General features: G+C 43.7%; 3 protein-coding genes across 5 annotated transcripts; all 3 read right to left on the bottom strand.

Annotated features, from left to right (window-relative positions):
- Window positions 1–1,293: 1,293 nt before the first annotated feature.
- LOC120821577 (uncharacterized) lies at window positions 1,294–6,120 on the bottom strand. Its single transcript, XM_040180294.2, has one exon. The coding sequence runs from the start codon at window positions 5,302–5,304 to the stop codon at window positions 2,227–2,229; it is 3,078 nt and encodes a 1,025-aa protein (XP_040036228.2). The 5' UTR covers window positions 5,305–6,120; the 3' UTR covers window positions 1,294–2,226.
- A 781-nt stretch (window positions 6,121–6,901) lies between these two features.
- Window positions 6,902–10,820, bottom strand: LOC120821586 (organic solute transporter subunit alpha). Its single transcript, XM_040180316.2, has 8 exons — window positions 9,818–10,820; window positions 9,425–9,576; window positions 9,204–9,277; window positions 8,675–8,833; window positions 8,381–8,492; window positions 8,153–8,299; window positions 7,782–7,887; window positions 6,902–7,676 (listed from the first exon to the last, which is right to left on the bottom strand). The coding sequence occupies exons 1-8, from the start codon at window positions 9,891–9,893 to the stop codon at window positions 7,516–7,518; spliced, it is 987 nt and encodes a 328-aa protein (XP_040036250.1). The 5' UTR covers window positions 9,894–10,820; the 3' UTR covers window positions 6,902–7,515.
- Window positions 10,821–11,361: 541 nt separating this feature from the next.
- Window positions 11,362–17,965, bottom strand: LOC120821584 (palmitoyltransferase ZDHHC20-B). Of its 3 annotated transcripts, none has more exons than XR_013468383.1 (13): window positions 17,768–17,926; window positions 16,667–16,693; window positions 16,480–16,574; window positions 16,226–16,346; window positions 15,555–15,624; window positions 15,219–15,251; window positions 14,975–15,095; window positions 13,673–13,805; window positions 13,461–13,587; window positions 13,148–13,229; window positions 12,988–13,067; window positions 12,742–12,788; window positions 11,362–12,655 (listed from the first exon to the last, which is right to left on the bottom strand). XR_013468383.1 is itself a non-coding variant. In XM_040180314.2 (13 exons), exons 1-12 carry the CDS (start codon window positions 17,883–17,885, stop codon window positions 12,745–12,747), a joined length of 1,056 nt encoding a protein of 351 aa, XP_040036248.2. In that variant the 5' UTR covers window positions 17,886–17,965; the 3' UTR covers window positions 11,362–12,655; window positions 12,742–12,744. The 3 variants fall into 3 exon arrangements, 2 of the variants coding, with proteins under 2 accessions (XP_040036248.2, XP_077962863.1); XM_040180314.2 differs by having other exon boundaries at window positions 13,148–13,234; window positions 17,768–17,965; XM_078106737.1 differs by having other exon boundaries at window positions 13,148–13,234; window positions 17,863–17,920.
- Between the last annotated feature and the right edge of the window lie 31 nt (window positions 17,966–17,996).

The following is a 17,996-nucleotide window of genomic DNA, read 5'->3' on the forward strand; positions in this document are numbered from 1 at the left end:
TCTCTCTGCAGAGGCAGAAGCAGACACAAAAACACATGCGGTCCATAGAAAACCAGGGTGGCCTCATGGCTACTGTAATTAGTATAACATATTTGGGGCAAAGGGTGGGGGGGGTGGGGGGGGAGGAGGGGCCAGAATTAAAGACACAAAAAGCAACCTATAAATAGAAGTACTCCGAGACGGCTTATTGAAAATATTGCTCAAAAGTGCATTCCAACATTTTTCCTTGTTGTGCTCCACTCAAGGCTGTAGTCACCCTCACACTTATAAGCATGAAAGACACGAAAATCATGTGAATAGATGTTGACAAAGGGAGCATTCACTAATCATGCTTTCTTGGTATTTCTCTTCAAACAAGCAGTTTCATGTAATGTATTCAATCTATAACACTGAGGCACCACCTTAAAAACCAAACCTCATACTAAATATACTTCTGTTTTTTTGTTGTTTTAGTCCCAAATTGAGGTTTTTCCTATGAGGGAAATATGTGTTGTGTTTGAGCTTCAGGGGGAAAGTGTCCTTTTATCAGGAAGATGGTTTTACCCTCCATCGGCACCTGATGGGGCGAAATTGTCTGTGGCAAAAGATGGTCCTCTTTTCCCGGCTCGCAGCCTCGGGCTCCCTGAAGAACACAAAGGTCTTTTTGTGTCACCTCCGCCCTGCTCTTTTATTTAAAAGAAATTCACCCTTTGTCCATCGCCTTATTTCTAACACTAGACTCCTTATAAGAGCACCACATGACTCAGATCAGTGTCCTGTCCGTAACCTGAGGTTTTACTCCCACCACTAGAAGCTGTTAGTATTGCTTTTCAACATGTTATTTAGACATCTTTGACGACAAATAACTATCTTCATGTTGTTCTCTTCTGCAATGATATCAAACTGATGCGCAACGTCCTAATGAAAGTTCCCTCTAAGTCCTTATGCAGCGCATCCGTGCTGTGCATTTCACACTAAGAATAGCAATGACACACATTCCCTAACCCCCGATAATAAGGTATGCATGTTAAGCGATTTCCCTTGCAGCTCATTGGACCCGCCTCTTCTGACATTCATGTGCTCGCTTTTCAGGTCAGTGAGCTTTGAATGTGGATGATGTTGGAATGATGTTTCTGTGAAGATATTCTGAGCCGAGCTGGCGTACGATAGTGAGCCATCAGTTAAGATACAAAATGTCTTTCTCACCAAATAATTTAAATAGATTATGTAAATCCTTTTACTCATCTTATCTGTCTGAAAACTGCCACATTCTAGAAAAAACACGAACGCTGTAATTCACAATGTAAACGGAGCTCATCTTGCAAATATTCATTTTGTTTTATTGATTAAATAGGAAACAGAACAACATAGATGAGACTATACACAGAGATTCTGCTCTCAACTCAGTCTAAGTGGGATAAGGACGTGCCACCGTGCGAGAGGTCTCATCTCAGCGTCCTCTGTCTCGCTCAAAACGTCCACATTGCCATTCACAACGGCTGCTGTCCACTGTCCGTTTCACTGATATTCCACTCCTCCCTCGAAACTATTCTCTCCCACAGTTCACAGTGAGATCTAATCATGTTACATATGAGCATGCGGACACACAGCCGCTGCACGGTCCAACATCACCAGCGTTAAAATCAATGGCACGTTTTTCTGCTACTTACATCCAAAGATAGGTGTGGAATGTAAATTTGGTTGTTGCATTAATTCGTAGAGCTCCTGCTGTTCTTCTCCGGACACACATACAAAGTAAAGAGACTTGCTGCAAAAGAAGGACCAAAAGATTTGACGGTTACTACAAAAAGGGGGAGTAACAAAAGCTACTGCGAAGTACTGTAGAAAAGATTCCAAGAGTTGGTCCAAAAAAGCACCCCTTAAAAAGGCACTCGCCCATGTTGTGTGTGTGTGTGACTGTGATCTGAGAAGACCCTTTTTCTTGCTTATCCTTAGTCACCGATGCTGCTATGTGTTCAGGTGCAAACCCGAACCTTTCCTGAGTGCACGTCCAGTTGCCTCAGCACCAAAGAGCCGGGGTTGTTGCTTCGGCTCCACGTGGAGATGTTTTGTGCTTGAGTGCTGAAGGCCTTCTTGCCTTTGTTACCGTTGCTTGTGGTGGCAGTGAAGCCAAGAAGATAACAGTCCAGAAAAAAGGGTGATTATTGAGTTATATTTGAGAGAAAAACAAAGTTGCAAAGTTACAAAGACATAATCTCCGTCATTGAATGAATGAAGCCTGTTTATTCATTTTCTCATCTGAGCGATGCCACCTGCGGCTGCTACAGCTTTGTTCCCGGCCCTGCGGACGGGAACTTTGGACACGGGGATCTTGGTGCGAGACGGCTCTTTAGCTTGAGGGACGTGGGACGCAGTGTGAGACTGCGCGCCGTGCTTCACGGGGATCTTCGAGTCCCGCGGCAAACTGGTGAGAAGTTTCGTCTGAGGAGGCTGCTGACTCTCCTCCTGGCTTTGTCTCGAGGTGGGCACATCAACTTCAAAATCAGCGATTTTATCTTTGCTCCCTGCATCATGTGAGTGGAAACGGGGCCTCTCTTCTTCCAGCACGGGAGTAGGCGGGTCGCGACGCGCTGCGCCGTCAACATGCTGACTGTCCCGGACAGGCGGCTTCCCCCCTCTGCCCCCCCCAACTACAGGTATCTTGCTCAGTCCTGACGCCTTCACTAGCGGAATCCGGCTTTCTCTGGAGAGGCTTGTTCGGGACTCGTTATGCAGTTCTTCCGTTTTCGACAGCGTGGTCTGGGCCCCCGGGACACACGTGCTACTTGGACTGATCAGTTGCTCGTCGACTGATGCCTGTCCACATTCCCTCGCCTCAGCAGAGGCCGGGGCCGGACTCGACCAAGCTGCAGGGGGAGACGGTGTGGAAGGAGGAGAAGTGACGGGGCAAAGGGCGGGCGACGTTGCAGGAGGGGCTTTAGATTGAGAAACTGTGTTCTGAGCGGGAGGGTCTTTAGAGGCAGAAACTGGGTTACGAACAGGGGCGGGAAGGTCAGTAGATGTAGACAGTGGGAGGTGAGCAGGGGCAGGAGGGTTTTTAGATACAGATGCTGGAATTGGAGCAATAAGAGGAGGGGGCTTAGTTACAGAAATAGGGGTCAGAGCGAGAGCAGGAGGGGCTTTAGAGTGAGGAACTTGCATTTGAGCGGGAGCAGGGGGATCAGTAGACGCATGGATCAGGATCTGAGCAGTGACAGGAGAGACTTGCGCATGAGCAGGTGGGTCTTTGAACACAGAAATTGGGGTTTTAGCAGAAGCAGGAGGTTCTTTCGATTGAGGGACTGCAATCTGAGCCGGAGCAGGAGTTGCTGGGAATGCTGTAGGAACAACAGCATGAGCAATAGGGGCCGGGGGCGATATGGGAGCAGGGGGCGTCTTATCCGAAGAGACCGTTGCAGGAATATGTTTAGTCATGGGAGGAATGGTATCTAATAAGACAGAAGATTGAGATGCAAGGCAGGCTTGGGTTCTAGATGTAGCAGATGGGGTAGAGGATGGATACTTATTTTGAGCAATTACAAGGGAGGGGGGGTTCTTATTCAACTCCGTTGGACTAGAGGTGGGCGTAGGTTTGGAGTGGGCCGCAGACACTGAGCCTGAGGTTGTTATTGGAATGGGAACCGTTGTCCCCTTGGAGGGGGGAGCCGGTGCAGGAAAGAGGGGTTTGGTTGTAACTGCAGAGGGAGGTGATACTGTCACTTGGGTTTTAGGTTCTCCTGCAGCTGAAGTTAGGGAAGGTTTGTAGGACGTGGATATTTGCAGGTTCAAACTGCTAGCTGAATCTAATTTAGCAGATGGAGGTTGAGTAAACGCAACAGGGGTGGGGGGGCTATGGGTAACTGGTGGAGGCTTAGCCGATGCTGGGGCCGGAGTAGCCACATGGACAGGTTTACTTACGGAGGTAATGACTTGAGGAGGTGCGGTAACCTCCGATTCCCGTTTGCTAACCGAACACGTGAGAGTTGGACTAATGGAAGGTGCCTTGACTACATTGGGTGGAGCTGTGGGAGCAGTGTAGGTGGAGCTCAGTGTGGATTTAATTGGCACCGAAGGGAGCGACATAATTGGAGACGAAAAGCTCGTTAATGTGACAGGGGTAGTTGAGGGTTTTGTTGTCACGGCCGCAGGGGTCAATTTAGTCATAGCGCTCGGAGAAGCCTCGCCTCGAGTATCCGAGCTCAGTTTGACGGAGTGAGCGGTCAAAGTGGAAGATTTGGTGAAAGTCGTGACGATGGAGCTCGGCTTAGCAACGGGAGAAGAGGTTGTGGTCGTCCTCGTCAGAGGTGTGACAGATTGGGTCGAGGCCGTTGTGGGGACGGCTACAGGTGAAGGCTTTGCTGAAGCGGAGGTCACTGGAGACGAGATGGTGGGTTTGGAGAAGACCGACGTGGAGGATGCTGTGAACTCGGCCGCCACAGCGTTGACGGGACTGCTGGCTTTCCCCCACTCTGCCTCCACGTCGGCCATGATGTCTCCACCCCCTGTTATAGAGTCGAAGGTGAGGAGCGAGGAGATGTCTGCCAGCAGGCAGCTCAGGCTGTTATCACCGGGTACCAGGGGTGGTTCGGATGTGGGCAAAGGCGGCACATGCTCATTAGTTCTACTCACTCTGCCCGCCGGCCCCTTGGGAGTCAGGGTCTCTGATGGGGACGTGCATGCACTGTCCTGCGGTGTTAAGCTCATGTCGGGCTCACAGCTCTCCGTCTCGGGGCTGTCCAGGGAGCGATGCTGGGGTTTCGGGGTCAGGACGAGGTCCTCTTTGATGATTTCCACACTGTTGGCCCGTGAGGACATGAGAAGTGGGCTCGGAGGGGCTTCCTCCTCCTCTGTATCTTTTGATCGGAACTTAACGTTGCCAAAGAGACCCTTCAGCCCACGGCGTTGCCGACCCGCGGGCTGGGAGACGGTGCGGACCCTGCGGCCCCCCGTCCCTCTCCGGCCACCCCTCAGCAGCGACAGGAAGCTGAGGGACTTGGCCGAGCTGGCTGAAGAAATGGAGGCGCGAGCGGCAGCAGCCGCCAGAACGCCATCTTCACAGAGTGTCTCTTCCTCTTCCTGCTCCCTTTCTCCTTGACTCTCCTCCTGCCCGTTTTCCCTCTCCTGCTCCTGCTCCGAGTCAGGTGATAATCCATCGACAGTGCTGCTCCTTGTGACAGGTGACTTGTTGTTTCCATCCCCTTTGCTTCGAAGAGAAAAGATGTTACCTGGCTTGCGTTTGCCAAACAGCTTGAATCCCTTTCTGATTTTTCCCCTCGACTGGGATTCACCAGGCGGGGGGTCCGTGCTCTCCGTTTGTACATCCATCTTCTCGTTTCCCCCCTTTCTCTGTATCCTCTGGTTTCCTGCTGCAGTTATTATTCCCCAGCCAGCGGAGTCAGCATTTACATCCAGACCTTCTCCCTCGATCGGCGTCCGCAGCTTCACCTCTTTGACTCTTGTTGCGTTTCTTTACGGGTTGTCTGTATCCCTCGCTCTGTCTATCTTCCCCATCCAGCCCTTTCTCCTCTAGTTCTCCCATGGAAGCCCCTCCCCTTCGCCTCGGGTTTTTCCTTTTTTTTTTTCTCGCCTGGCTGCTCTCCCTGGTTGCCATAGCAACTGAGGGGCTAAGCAGCTTTCGTCAGCAATGCGGAGCCAGAGGCTGTCATCAACCCAACCTTCCTCTCCCTCTGTCTGATGACTCTGTTTACACAACAGCAGAGACAAATACTCCATTAATAGGACCACATTTTGAGTTCTGGATGATCTGGCTTTACGTAAACATCTCATCCCATCCAGATTAACGGAATGTACCTTCATGCGTAGCATATTAATCTCTTAATGGAGCAGATTTCACACCTAGTGTGACGCAGCAAGCTACAATAGCTCACAACAGTCTATTAAAAATGTATAACATTTTGCACTTCTATGAATAGTTATTAGGGCAAAGTGCAAACCTTTCATCACATTCCTGTTTGGGAGATGAACAGCATGCTGACGTGTTCCTCATTACAGTGCTTTACTTTTCTATGAGACTATGATGTTATTACTTCATAAAAGGCAGACTTTTAGAGACATTAGAGAACATATAAATATAAAACATAAATATAAGACATCCTGTGAAGGTTGGAATTAAAAGTTGTCAATCTTTCATTACGCGTGATTATGTAACAACCTTGACGGAGTCAAAGACAAAGAAGCCTTTGAGAATGATTAGATAATTGTAAATAAATGGATAGATTTAGGAAGAGTATACCAATTAGCTAAAAATGTCAATGTGTGTGGTTTTACCAATAATGTTATGTGTACATTTTCATTCAAGCAACATTTAGATTACAGCATTCACTAAAAGGTGATACATTCTGAAAACCATTATTTATTTTGTGACAAAACATTGTTCAGAATCTTATTTCTTTGTGTAAATACCAAATACAGATTACTTAAAAAGTTATTCTAAATTCAATTCTTATAAATCATGTTCATCCTGTTGTAAGTTTGCTTGGCACAAGCATTTATGAACGACTTTGTTCCTTCCATTGAAATATAGGACACTTAAAAAAACAAATTTGTTGCATTTTTTTTTTTTTAATGTAAAAGGTTTTGTTGAACTGAAAACAAATGATCCATATAAATGAGGTGAGTTGGACTTGTGAGACTTGTCGGGGTTGATCAAGCATGGCCTCTTGTGGCTGCTAAAGAAACAACATGTGTTTTACTGTCTGGCTAGAAATAAAGCTGTTGTCTCATCCGTGTGTAACTCCTGATGAGACAGACATGAGTCTGAGTAAGTGGGTCAGCAGTCTTTGAACACATCTGGCGGTTTTCCACACACCGTCTAGACACAATATGGCGTTGAGGAGATCAAAGAATAACAATTCATTTTCCCGCAATCTATTTTAGAAATGCACAAATATTTCCCTCTGCATGCGTCATGTCTCATTTATTTTTTGCTTGAAGCTTCAGTTTAATACAAGCAGCACTGGAGACTGCAATGAGAACATGAATGCAAAGCAAAGCGTTACTGTGCATCTATTTATTGCCCACTTTAGTACTACATCCACTCGCTTGGTCAAAGTAACCTTTATTGGATGACCACAGCCTTTTTTTCTCTCAAACACTCTCACACACATACACACACAAACATTAAACAGGTGTTTCTATTAACTGTTTTCAGGGTTAATTTTGAAATGTTGTTTTTCCACACATGCGTGTATAAACTGTACAGCGTGCTGTTCTGCATTCACTCTTCCTCTCCTCCATCATAGTTTCAAGCTGAAATGTCTCTACTGCTTCCAAAAGAAATATTAAACCAAAAAAGAAATGTTATCACTGTGGAAAATATGGATATTTGCTTTTTTGAAATTAAATGAAAATGTTAATATTCAAATCATTGAAAAAAATGTAAACAATTCAAGAGCCAACATTTGTTTCCAGAACCAATGTCTTATATTTTCGGGATAACCCTCACTATTGTGACTGAAAGTAACAATCTTGGTCTTCTGCAGGATGACTTTCCCTCTTTTATCCCTGTCTTCTATTTTAGACGTCATGCTCCACGTGAGCAGCCTGCAGGGCGACTTCAGCGTTGTTCTCGTTGTCATCGACATCAGAGGGAAGTTTGTCATACGTTCGACGGTATAAAGATTGATTAATCAGAGTGATGATGAACATCTCCATGATCATCATCTGCTGACTTAGCACTGCAGCGCAGAGAGAGAGAGAGAGAGAGAGAGAGAAATCAAATTGAGGTTTCAGATGGATTTTTTCACACTGGGGCTGCTGACATTTCGGAAATGTTTTCTTACTGGAGCCACGAGCCTGAGAAGAAAAGGGGGGGGCGCAGGCAATGGTCCCATCCAGGGCCAGGATGTTAATGATCGATGTCTGCAGCTGACTCAGGACAAGTATTAGCTGAGGAGAAAACCAATGCTTGATCAATTATATTCTCTACATACGGCGTGCACACAGTTAACCTGCACAAAACAAATGCATCTACAGCCAACGGGACGGTGTCAGACAGGATGAACCCACCAGAGGGCGTGTTTCCACCAGGCTCTCACTCGCTCATTTATCTGCCATTGCACTTTGTACATTGTACTAGTGAAAGTTTACAAAGGAAGACAAGCCGTATTGTCACTTGAGGTTGCAACATAAGATTTTGGTTGCATTGACTCACCTGGTAGAGGGCGTACTTGGGTACAATTTTAATGTCACGCAGGAAGCTGTTGGTGTTCATGAAGATAATGGCGACAGGCCAAAGGGAGATGATGGTGAGAACGCCAATGAATGGGTTAATCCAAATGGCTGTACCAGTGATCTCTAGCTAAAAAGAAAAAAGATATTTAAATTGTCCGTCATGTTGGTTGAACTTTGGGTGCGTCAGTGAAGCGCTTCAAAGATTTACATCTGAGAGGTCAAAGTTGCCGTTTGTCCACAGCACTATGCAGAGGATGGAGAGCACCGTCTTCAGGATTGCATACTGGAGAACCCCCAACTTCAGGAAGAAAAACCATCGCCTGAACGATTAGAAACGTACACCAGGATTAGACTCATTCAACACAGAAAGAATATAAATGTATGTACAGTAAATACTAGTGGGATTAGAAAACTATAAAAGTGTGCAGTGAATAACAGGCTTCAGCCGCTAGAACCTGAGGAGGCATACAGAGGCCGTGCGTGAACAAACAGGTATGGGTACCGTGACATGGGCACGCGGGGTAAACAGAGGCAGCAGCAGCAGCACGGCCCGGTGGAAACTTTGAAGGGTTTACCGGAGAACCGCTTCAGGAAAGCACCGGTGCCCCCAAACTCCTGGACAATCAGAACCACGACCTTGTACACCACCACTGCAAAATAACTGCACAGAGAAGGAGAAGAGATTCAAGCCACGTTATTGAGAGCGGGTAGTAAATCTGAACGTGCTCCCATTAAGTAATGAGCTCCGCTGTCGCAGTGCGTGTTGTTCTTGCACAGCAAGGGAGCCAAATAACAAAAGATTGCAATCATAAAAAGTCGATGGCAGAGAAGATAACAGGTCACTGCTAAGTGAGAGCAACCGGGCACAGATACAAGATGAAAGATTGGAAAAAGACATTCATAGTTAGAAAAGGAAGATTCAGATAGGAGTCAACGTCAACAACTACAGCTCCATATAATCAGATTCAGATTTTTGGGAACATCGTTGAAAGGAACATGTGAACATCTACTGGAGTTGAGAGACAGCGTACCAGTTAGACGTCATGTCAGTGAACATGACGGCCCTCGGGATCCACATCCCAAAACAAGCCATGGTTGAGATAACCTGAAACAGAGAGACGCGCATGAATTTATATCTGGTCTTTTCTTCTCGTCTGTGAGGCCTTTTTTCACAGACAAAAGCTTAAAAACAATTAACGTGGTGGATATTGGATTGATTTATCATCATGTCAACACATGCCGGAATGCTTACTGGTGCTGCACCACTTATCCACATGAGGGTCGTCTTCTTGGGGTTGGGCAGGTTCCTATATAAATAGGCGCACTGCTCGAGGTACAGCAGCAGGGAGATGCAGGACATGAGCGTGAGCATGGAGTACAGGCACAATCCTAACACGTCCAGCTCTGATATGGAACAGAGAGCGTTATTTCACAGATATATATGTGACACTGTATATGGAATAAATACAAGCGGCAGATAACGGATTTTATTTGGTTGAACATGATATTGTTACATTTCATAAAGTGGCCAATGAGAACTCGGTATCATGTGGTTGATCCAAGAAACACAGATGCACGTGTGATGCTGCTGAGTAAGCGGTTAAATGTTATTAGCTTGATAACACAACATTATCGGGTCACTTACGCTTTATCACGTCCATGGCCAGCGGGGGCTCCTGTAAACATGCCGGATCAATGGTGCTGTTGAGGGTTTCCTCCATGGCAGGCAGAGTTCACTGGAGTTGAAACAGAAAGAAGTCTTTGACGCCTCGTTGAAATCACCCTCGGCGAAACCGGACCAGTTGAAGAATGACACGATGAACGGTCCGCGTTTGCTTCGCTGCGTCTGACGGGAGGATTGAAGGAGCAGATTCAGCAGCAGGTGTACTTTACCCCAGAGGTGACTTTGAAGGAGGGAAGGTAAGATGACATCTCACAAGTTTACGAGAACACCTCCGTAAGTTACAGTCACTCATTCATTCACAGGCTCAAGTCCCAGTAATTAAAATAAACACAAAGGTCAATGTTAACGTTAAAAGGGTGAGACCCATTTAATGTGGCGGGAGACATGAACTTTGACAGGGAGTGTTGTTTCCTTCCCATGAAATAAATGTTACAATAAGGTCAAAGGATTTCCTTTAGTTCAAGCGGTGTTAAATGTATGGGTTTTATATTTTATTAATATATTATTAGATTTCAGTGCAACATACATTACATGACATTCTTTACATTTGTTATTATTGTGTCTGTTTTCTCTCCAAATCTACCCGTTGCAACTACTGAGCTATGTTGTATTATTACTATGAATAATGGATTGCGAGCATCACTCAAATGTAGGCAGCACATGTTTTTGTGGACATGGGGCTTAATTATTCAGGTTGGACCTCAAAGAAACCTTGTTTTTGAAATATTTTTGAAAATATAATTATAATTATTAAATTTCAGTTGGAGAGGCAAAATAAATTGCATGATTACTGTTGCAGACAGCGTCCCCTCTCACCTCTTAATTCAAGTAAAACATGTATGTCTTCAATCTAATAGGGATGTTTGTAAGAGTGGGACACTAAACATAAATGGAAAACCAATTAAAATTTTGCAAATGAGAAACAATATGTTATCAGGAAGCCATTAATCTTTCAGATGGTTTACTTTCTAGAGCAGAAGATATGAGCAGGAGTGAGAGGTGAGCGGCACGGAGTTCATTCACCTCCCTTCTGGCTCGATGCCCAATGGTGTGTTGCTCGCTCATTGTGTTGCTGTGGCACAAAAGGTCAAGAAGCATGAAGTGCTTGTGCTGAACAGGTCAGGAATGTACTTTTACTCCACAAGGCCAGAGAGACTGCACCAGGTCAGCGGCACAGCAGTGCTTTGCGCTAAATGCTAATATCACTGTGTTTGGTATAAGCATAATGTTTAGCATTATTAATGTTAGCATGCTAACCATTGAATATTAAAGACAAAGTTCAGCTGAGATAATAATGTCATAAAAGTATTTATTTATTCTCATTCATTTAGTCATAACCAGCCATATTGGAATTATTTTAATATTTACTTGATGATGGAGAAGGACGCAAATATGAGGATTTACCAAAATGGCCGTTCATCCCGAGGGGGAAGATTTGTTCATACAATTAAGAGTTATCCTTTAAAATACGCATTTTACCAGTGTGTAAAACAAAGAATGACATATTTGTTTCTTAAACATTTATTGTTATAGAACAATGAAGGACGCCTTGTGGGAACAGTTTTGTCTCAATGAAAAATAGTTCTTTACGGGCCAAACTTCATCGCCAGCTCCAGCTGCTCGGGACACATTAAGCCAAGTTCAGTAAGTGAAGTTATTCATTAAACTGCTATGAGAATTTGTAACCATCTACATCATTATTGTCTACTGCCAGGAGCACAGGGATGAGCTTGTGTGATGACAGCAACGTACTTCATTACTGCTCTATAAAGTCCTTCTTATCTTCACTCATTCAGGCACAAGGACACATGATCAAATGTCCTTGGGTTTCATTTCGTAATCTTGCTTTCCATCCTCTAACTTGACTTTATTTAAAAAAAAAATAAAGATATTTAAATTACCGGCATTAAAAAAGATTAAGTGAAAACAAAACAAAAAAACACTGGTGCAAAGAGCTGCGTGAAAGCGAAAATATTCTGTTGGGCAGCAAAATATGCAACAAAACAATAAATAATTTAAATAAATTCCTCAAAATGAAAGACTACTAACTTATAAAAGCACAAAACATAAATAAATATATTGCAATAGAAACGGCCATCTCATTGACAAATATACATTCCTAAGTATTGGATAGGTCTTTCAAATAGTTTGAAATGTGTAACCAGATTTGTTTCCACAGTATAAAATTGGAAAAGTAAAAAAATGAATCGCTCAAAAGTGTAAACAGAAAACCCTTTAAAAATGTTCTAACATGTAAACAAAATCATAACTGACTGCTGCTCAAAATAACGACACTGTGCTTGGAGTTTAAAACGGATGAGACATGGTTCACTTTGTCGGAGTTAAACACATCTCGCTTAGTGGCTCCCATTGCTCTCGTTTAAATATTAAAGCTGGAATAATACTGACAACGGCTGTTAATCTAGTAGGAATGTATGATGTAATTAAAAATAAAAACAGCTAATGCAGACATGACTCGACATGATGAAGAATAGAAAGTCCCAGATCTCTTCAGATGTAATAACAATAAAAACATTTTTACTGTCCAAGACTCAAAACCAAACATGTGAATCACCTCACACAGGTGCGATCTACGAGGCCGCTGCACAGTCCCTGTTGACATGACGACAGCACGGTCGCGGCACCGTTTTAAAGCACAATGGATGAAGGACGGTCCATCTAAAGTACGTAGAAAACAAGCTTCTTGAGGCTCTCCTCTCAAACTCAAAATGAGGGTGGAGGACGGCTCCTGTAGGTGCTGGTGCTCCCGGTTTAAGGCATCGTAGTCCACCGGTGGGCCTGCAGCAACAGACAAAGTCACAATAAACACAGGAGGGCAAACCAGCAGAACTCAGACAGCATTCCCGACCCGTTCTCACGTGTACCTGCTACGGCCCACTCTCCATCGTCACCGAGACCGTCTGGCCTGCGTCTAAAAGACACAAGGGCGCTTTCAGGAACTGTTGAACGATTGGTTGACAATATTCCTGCTGATTTGTATGTTCATTTATATTGGTCACATAGAGGCGTAAGTATTAAATAGGGACTTGTTTCATATCCAGATAAAAAGTTCTGCGTAGTTACGCAAACATAATTTAACAAACAAAAGAAATGTCAAAAAAGTATTCTACCGTTTTTCTCTTTGCTGTCGTCCGGTGTGTGTTGAATATTGTTACCAAGCACACAAGGGTCAGCCTTTCCATCAGCAGGGCTGCAATTGAAGTTACATCACAGTTTAAAACCCAGGAAAGCGATTGAATATTTGAAAGGAAAACATAAAATATCACTGGCCTTTTGCCATTGTGCTGGAGGACACTGTTTGCTTGTTCAGGATCTATGTGGACCAATCTAGTAACAAAGGAAAGTCCATCTCCTAGACTAAGAAAAAAAAAAAAGAGAAAGAGAAAAAACAGAATAAGTAAACTGCATTGGATGGATTCGGGGTGAATTTAACGTTTAGATGTGTACGGCATTTTTTCATTTAAACACTAATTATATTAATTATGTTTATACAATTTAAGCAGAGGGTAGACATAGAGTGGTACTGCCTATTCACATGCATCATTTTAACTGCTGCAGGTTTATGTTCAAAATAAAAACTGACCTTGAGAAAACAGGAAATATCCAGTACTTTGCTTCGTCTCCAAACACCTCAGCCACATTTCGCTTGAAGCCCAGAGAAAACCCGCTTTTGTCTTGACCGTTTATGAAGACAGGAGCCCGAAAAGCTTCTGAAATGGATGGAAAAATACATTCAGTCAGTGGTGACCCTAAAAATGATTAAAGGAAAAAGCATTAAATTAAGTATTAATTTACCTATAGTGGTTCTGTTCTTTCCCACAAGCCACAGATGGTAGCTGAGAAGTGACAGGATGCTGACAAAGAACAAGGCAGCCACGAAAAACAAAAACAAGATGTGGAATTTGGCGTGCGTGTCAGGAAGCTGTTTCTTCAGAGGAGAAAAAAAGGGAACAAAAGCTTGAGGGTTTTTTTTTCTTATAGAATATTTCCTGCCCCCCTGTCAAGTATCAAACTCTCCTGTGAAACAAGTGGATAGTGTGTCTGTGTGCCTGGACTAAAACTATCTATCTGAAGAGTTTTCCCTTTAAAAACACTTAGTTAGGGCTGGCTCGGGTCAGCCTGGACCAGCCCCTAGATATCCTGCTGCAAGCCTAGACGGACTTCCTAGGACACAGCGAGCTCCTGTCCCCTCCAAAGTCTTTTTAAAAAAAAATTCTGCAGTGAAAAATAAAACATTTTATTATTACTGTAGTTAGTTATTTTGTGGCCTTGTGTTAGTACCAGTTAGTATCTTCGTAAAAGTATTAGCTATAACACAATACACGCCTTCACTGTTGGACTACATGAGAAGTGCCATTGTCTCTCGCCGAGCAGCATGCTAAAGAGGATCTCCTGATAAGTGATCACATGACACACTTGCGCAACACAATGACAAACAGTAAACAGGTCAATATCTTACAATGCAGTAGTCACATGCCTCGCCACGGCCTGACAGCACTAGGTCTTTTCCTTTAATTAAATGTTTCACAATGTTGTCATTGGGGAAATGTAACTTATCTAAATAAATAGTTTTTAAATGGTTACATTATAAAGTTTTAAAAGAAAAAGTTCATGTTTTTTTAAAGCCGCAGCCGCTGAATGCTAACCTGGCAGCAAGATAACACGGGAATTACAGGGTGACATATCACACAAAAATCCATCTTATCAGGCAGTAAGTAATGGGTTTGTCTCCGCTAAGCTACTTGCAGCTACGGGCGTGACTGTGAGTGAGTGAGTGAGTGAGTGAGTGAGTGAGTGACGACAATCCCAGTTCTGAACAACAATGGCAGCTCCTGGAGAGGTTAATGTAGATGCTACGATAGCATCAGCTATATCAGCACTAGAGTGCGTTTCTTCAATAAAAGCAGCACAGAAAACAACACTAAAAAGGGGTTTTTGAGAGCTTTTTTAAGCTTCCCCCTTTAACAGTTCCCAACGATGTCTTCTCAAATGGCCTCTGAGAAACAAACCTTCCAGGAGGTAAAAAGGCCTTCAAAAGATGCTAAAACCACACTTAATGAACAGCAGAAAATAAATAAAGGAGCTTTCTGTACTCACCGTCCAAAATTTGATGAAATACTTGATGACTGTAGCACAAATGACTACACAGTACAGTGAGGCATACGCCAAGAACAGCACAAAGTACTTGTAGTTTGAGAATCCAACACAGTTGTTCACCCTGAATGGAAACACGAAACATAAAAGCTCTACATTTTCTATCAAAGAAAACTGACCATTTGTTGACGGACCAAAGCATCATGATGGAGCAACAGAAAAGAAATGTTGAATGACAAAAGCCTACCAGGGACAGTGATGGTCCATTTTCAGCACACACCTTGAAGAATGAAAACATAGATCCATTAGTACCAACTATAAGATATTAGACCTTTTGATGACAAGTGACAAAGGAGAATGTCAGAAAATACATAGCGCCTAATATTCTAAAAAGAAATCATACGTTCCCTTTAAACATTTTATTTACTTATGTCTCAACGGCATTGGAGGCGTAAATGTTAGCGGCAGAGAAAAATCTATTTGAAATGATTGTGAAAATAAAGTTTGAGTCAGTTTAAGTACATTTCCTAATTCAGTGTGAATATTTGAACTTTAGAGTGTCTGCACTTTGATAAACACTCACATCTCACAGGTAGAGCAGTGATGGCAGCGGTCAGGCTTGATAATCTGGCAGTGGTCGCAGTACCGGATAGCTGTTTAAAGAAAATGAAAATCAGAATTAAGTTACAGTTGTAACACTATTACCGCCCTATGAAAGGCAGCAACATCACGTTATCGGAGTTTGCGATATTCAAACTAAATATTAGGTGTGTTTTTATGCATTAAAGTTTACTATAATCCACCCTTATAAATATGGTTCACCTTCATCATCTATATATGAAGAATTCTATAAGGCGACTAAATGTTGTTAGTGCTATATAGTTGGCAGTAGGCAATGGCATGTGTCGCTGGTGGAGATGAGTTAAATGAAGCCTCCTGATACATGCAACTCCAGAAGCACAAGACTGACAAACTTCATCTGCATTGTCAGGCAAACATCGTAATGTACTTTCTGGTAAAAAAAAAATATATATATATATATATATATATATATAGTGATTGTTGGACTGATACCCTTAAAAGGAGAAGACACAGTGTGGCAACCTATTACTGCAAATTCATTTGAGGCAATCGTGACAGCAGTACAACTGTTACATAACCCGTTTTCCCCGGTGGTCTGCGTCAAAGCTGCTGAGGGGAATTAAAATAGGAAGCAAACAACAGTCCGTTTAGCAGCGGAAGAGAAAGCCTCACCTCCTCCTGCCGTGCGCGTAAACACGGGTAAATCCCTCGCTACTTTCTTAAGAATCTCTTGCTGCGTCTCGGCTCGCTCCTCTCTCTCGTACAGTTCCTTCTCCGCTCTGGGCAGACCGAACTATCGGGGGAAGAGAAAGGACCGGAGTAACACACAACAATTAACATGCTGTAATGGACCATTTGTATATCTACCACGTCCTAAGCATGACAACAGGTTGTGTAAATAGTGTTTGTTTGTTTTCTTGGCTTACTGCTTTTGAGGCTGCGGCTGGTCTGGAGCAAATAGTTTTCCAGTAGGACCATACAAACATGGTGAGGAAAATGTGAAAGATGACCAAATAGCTGACTGTTGATAGAAGGACAAGAGTTAGAATCCCATTGACCGAGGCCTCCCCGACTTTATCTCTGCTATGAATTATTTGCGTGATGATCACCTACTTCGTTCTGCATTATTCGGGATTGTATCTACAGCAAAACACAGAAATATCTATTAAAAAGGAGCAGTAAGGGAGGAACTAAGAGTGCACGGCTACACACCACCTACCCTCCAACACACACACACACACACACACACACACGGCCCCTTTCTCACGCCATGAGGCAGCAGCCTGGCACTGCCAGCTGTGATAACAGAGAGCTTTGTCTAACCAGCAGGGACGTCCCTGTCCTGTGCACAGCCACCGAGTTACAGACATAACTACAGTACGGCCGATGACATCATCATCATCATCATCATCATCAGCCCCAGGATGAAATGGAACCACTGTGAGGGCGCTTGGCACCGCGGCATCACGTGTTGGAAATGCATGTCAACATTCACACAGGCTGCTATCATACCTTCTTGTTAAAGCTTGAATGGTCACATTTGTTCAGGAGGTAAAAAGGTATACGGAATATAGCTTCGCTGAACAAGGAGTGTTTTTACAGATGTATGGATTTCCTATTTCCAGTGTTTTTTAGATCTGCGACCATTTGAAATAATAAATGTACCGTCAATGCAATTGGTAAAATCTCCATTTGTAGTCATTTGAATGAATACAAGAAACATAAGAAAGCATAAGAATCTGGAAATTGTCATTTGAATACAAGTGTGAACCCGTGAAAACGAGCTGGCCTTCCCCATTCATTTACAACACAGTGTAAATGTACTTTAAAAGAGGGGGGGGGAAAGAGCACGTTTTCGTTATGTCTTTCATTCCATATAACGGACTTTACCGAACATGAACCGGTGCATTAATCACCAGTTATTCATCGATGATGAACGTTCTTTCTGATCTAACGCAAAAAGTTCACCCGTCACAATACCGGTCAGAGGACAGCTTCCGTGTGAATAGTTACATCTGAAACAAACAGTTAAACGTACTCTTGCACGGAGGTTGAAACGCATGTAAACAGCATGCCGCCGGAGGGGGGGACTTTAAATCTCACTTCTACGTTAACGCAGCTCATCAAAGTTGGCGACCGTAAAACTGACCAAAACAGGGAGATATCCGCCAGGTGAACGCTGAATACTTTTTTTGAGAAAGGTATCGTACTCACAGACACAGAGCTCCACAACATAAGCGTAATAAGACCAACCGACAACGAGGTTTATAAACAGTACAGGTATCCAGTTAAGCGCCCGTTGACAGCACCTCAGTACATGAGAGGGCGCCATCTTTAATCCGTGCAGGACTCCAGCTGGCGGTGACGTCACGGCCGTGGGCTTTATACACCGCGGCGCATGCGCAGACGTGTTTGCGTGTGAAACGTTATGTGATTGTAAAAA

Source organism: Gasterosteus aculeatus, chromosome 7, assembly GCF_964276395.1.
Source record: "Gasterosteus aculeatus chromosome 7, fGasAcu3.hap1.1, whole genome shotgun sequence".
Taxonomy (NCBI): domain Eukaryota; kingdom Metazoa; phylum Chordata; class Actinopteri; order Perciformes; family Gasterosteidae; genus Gasterosteus; species Gasterosteus aculeatus.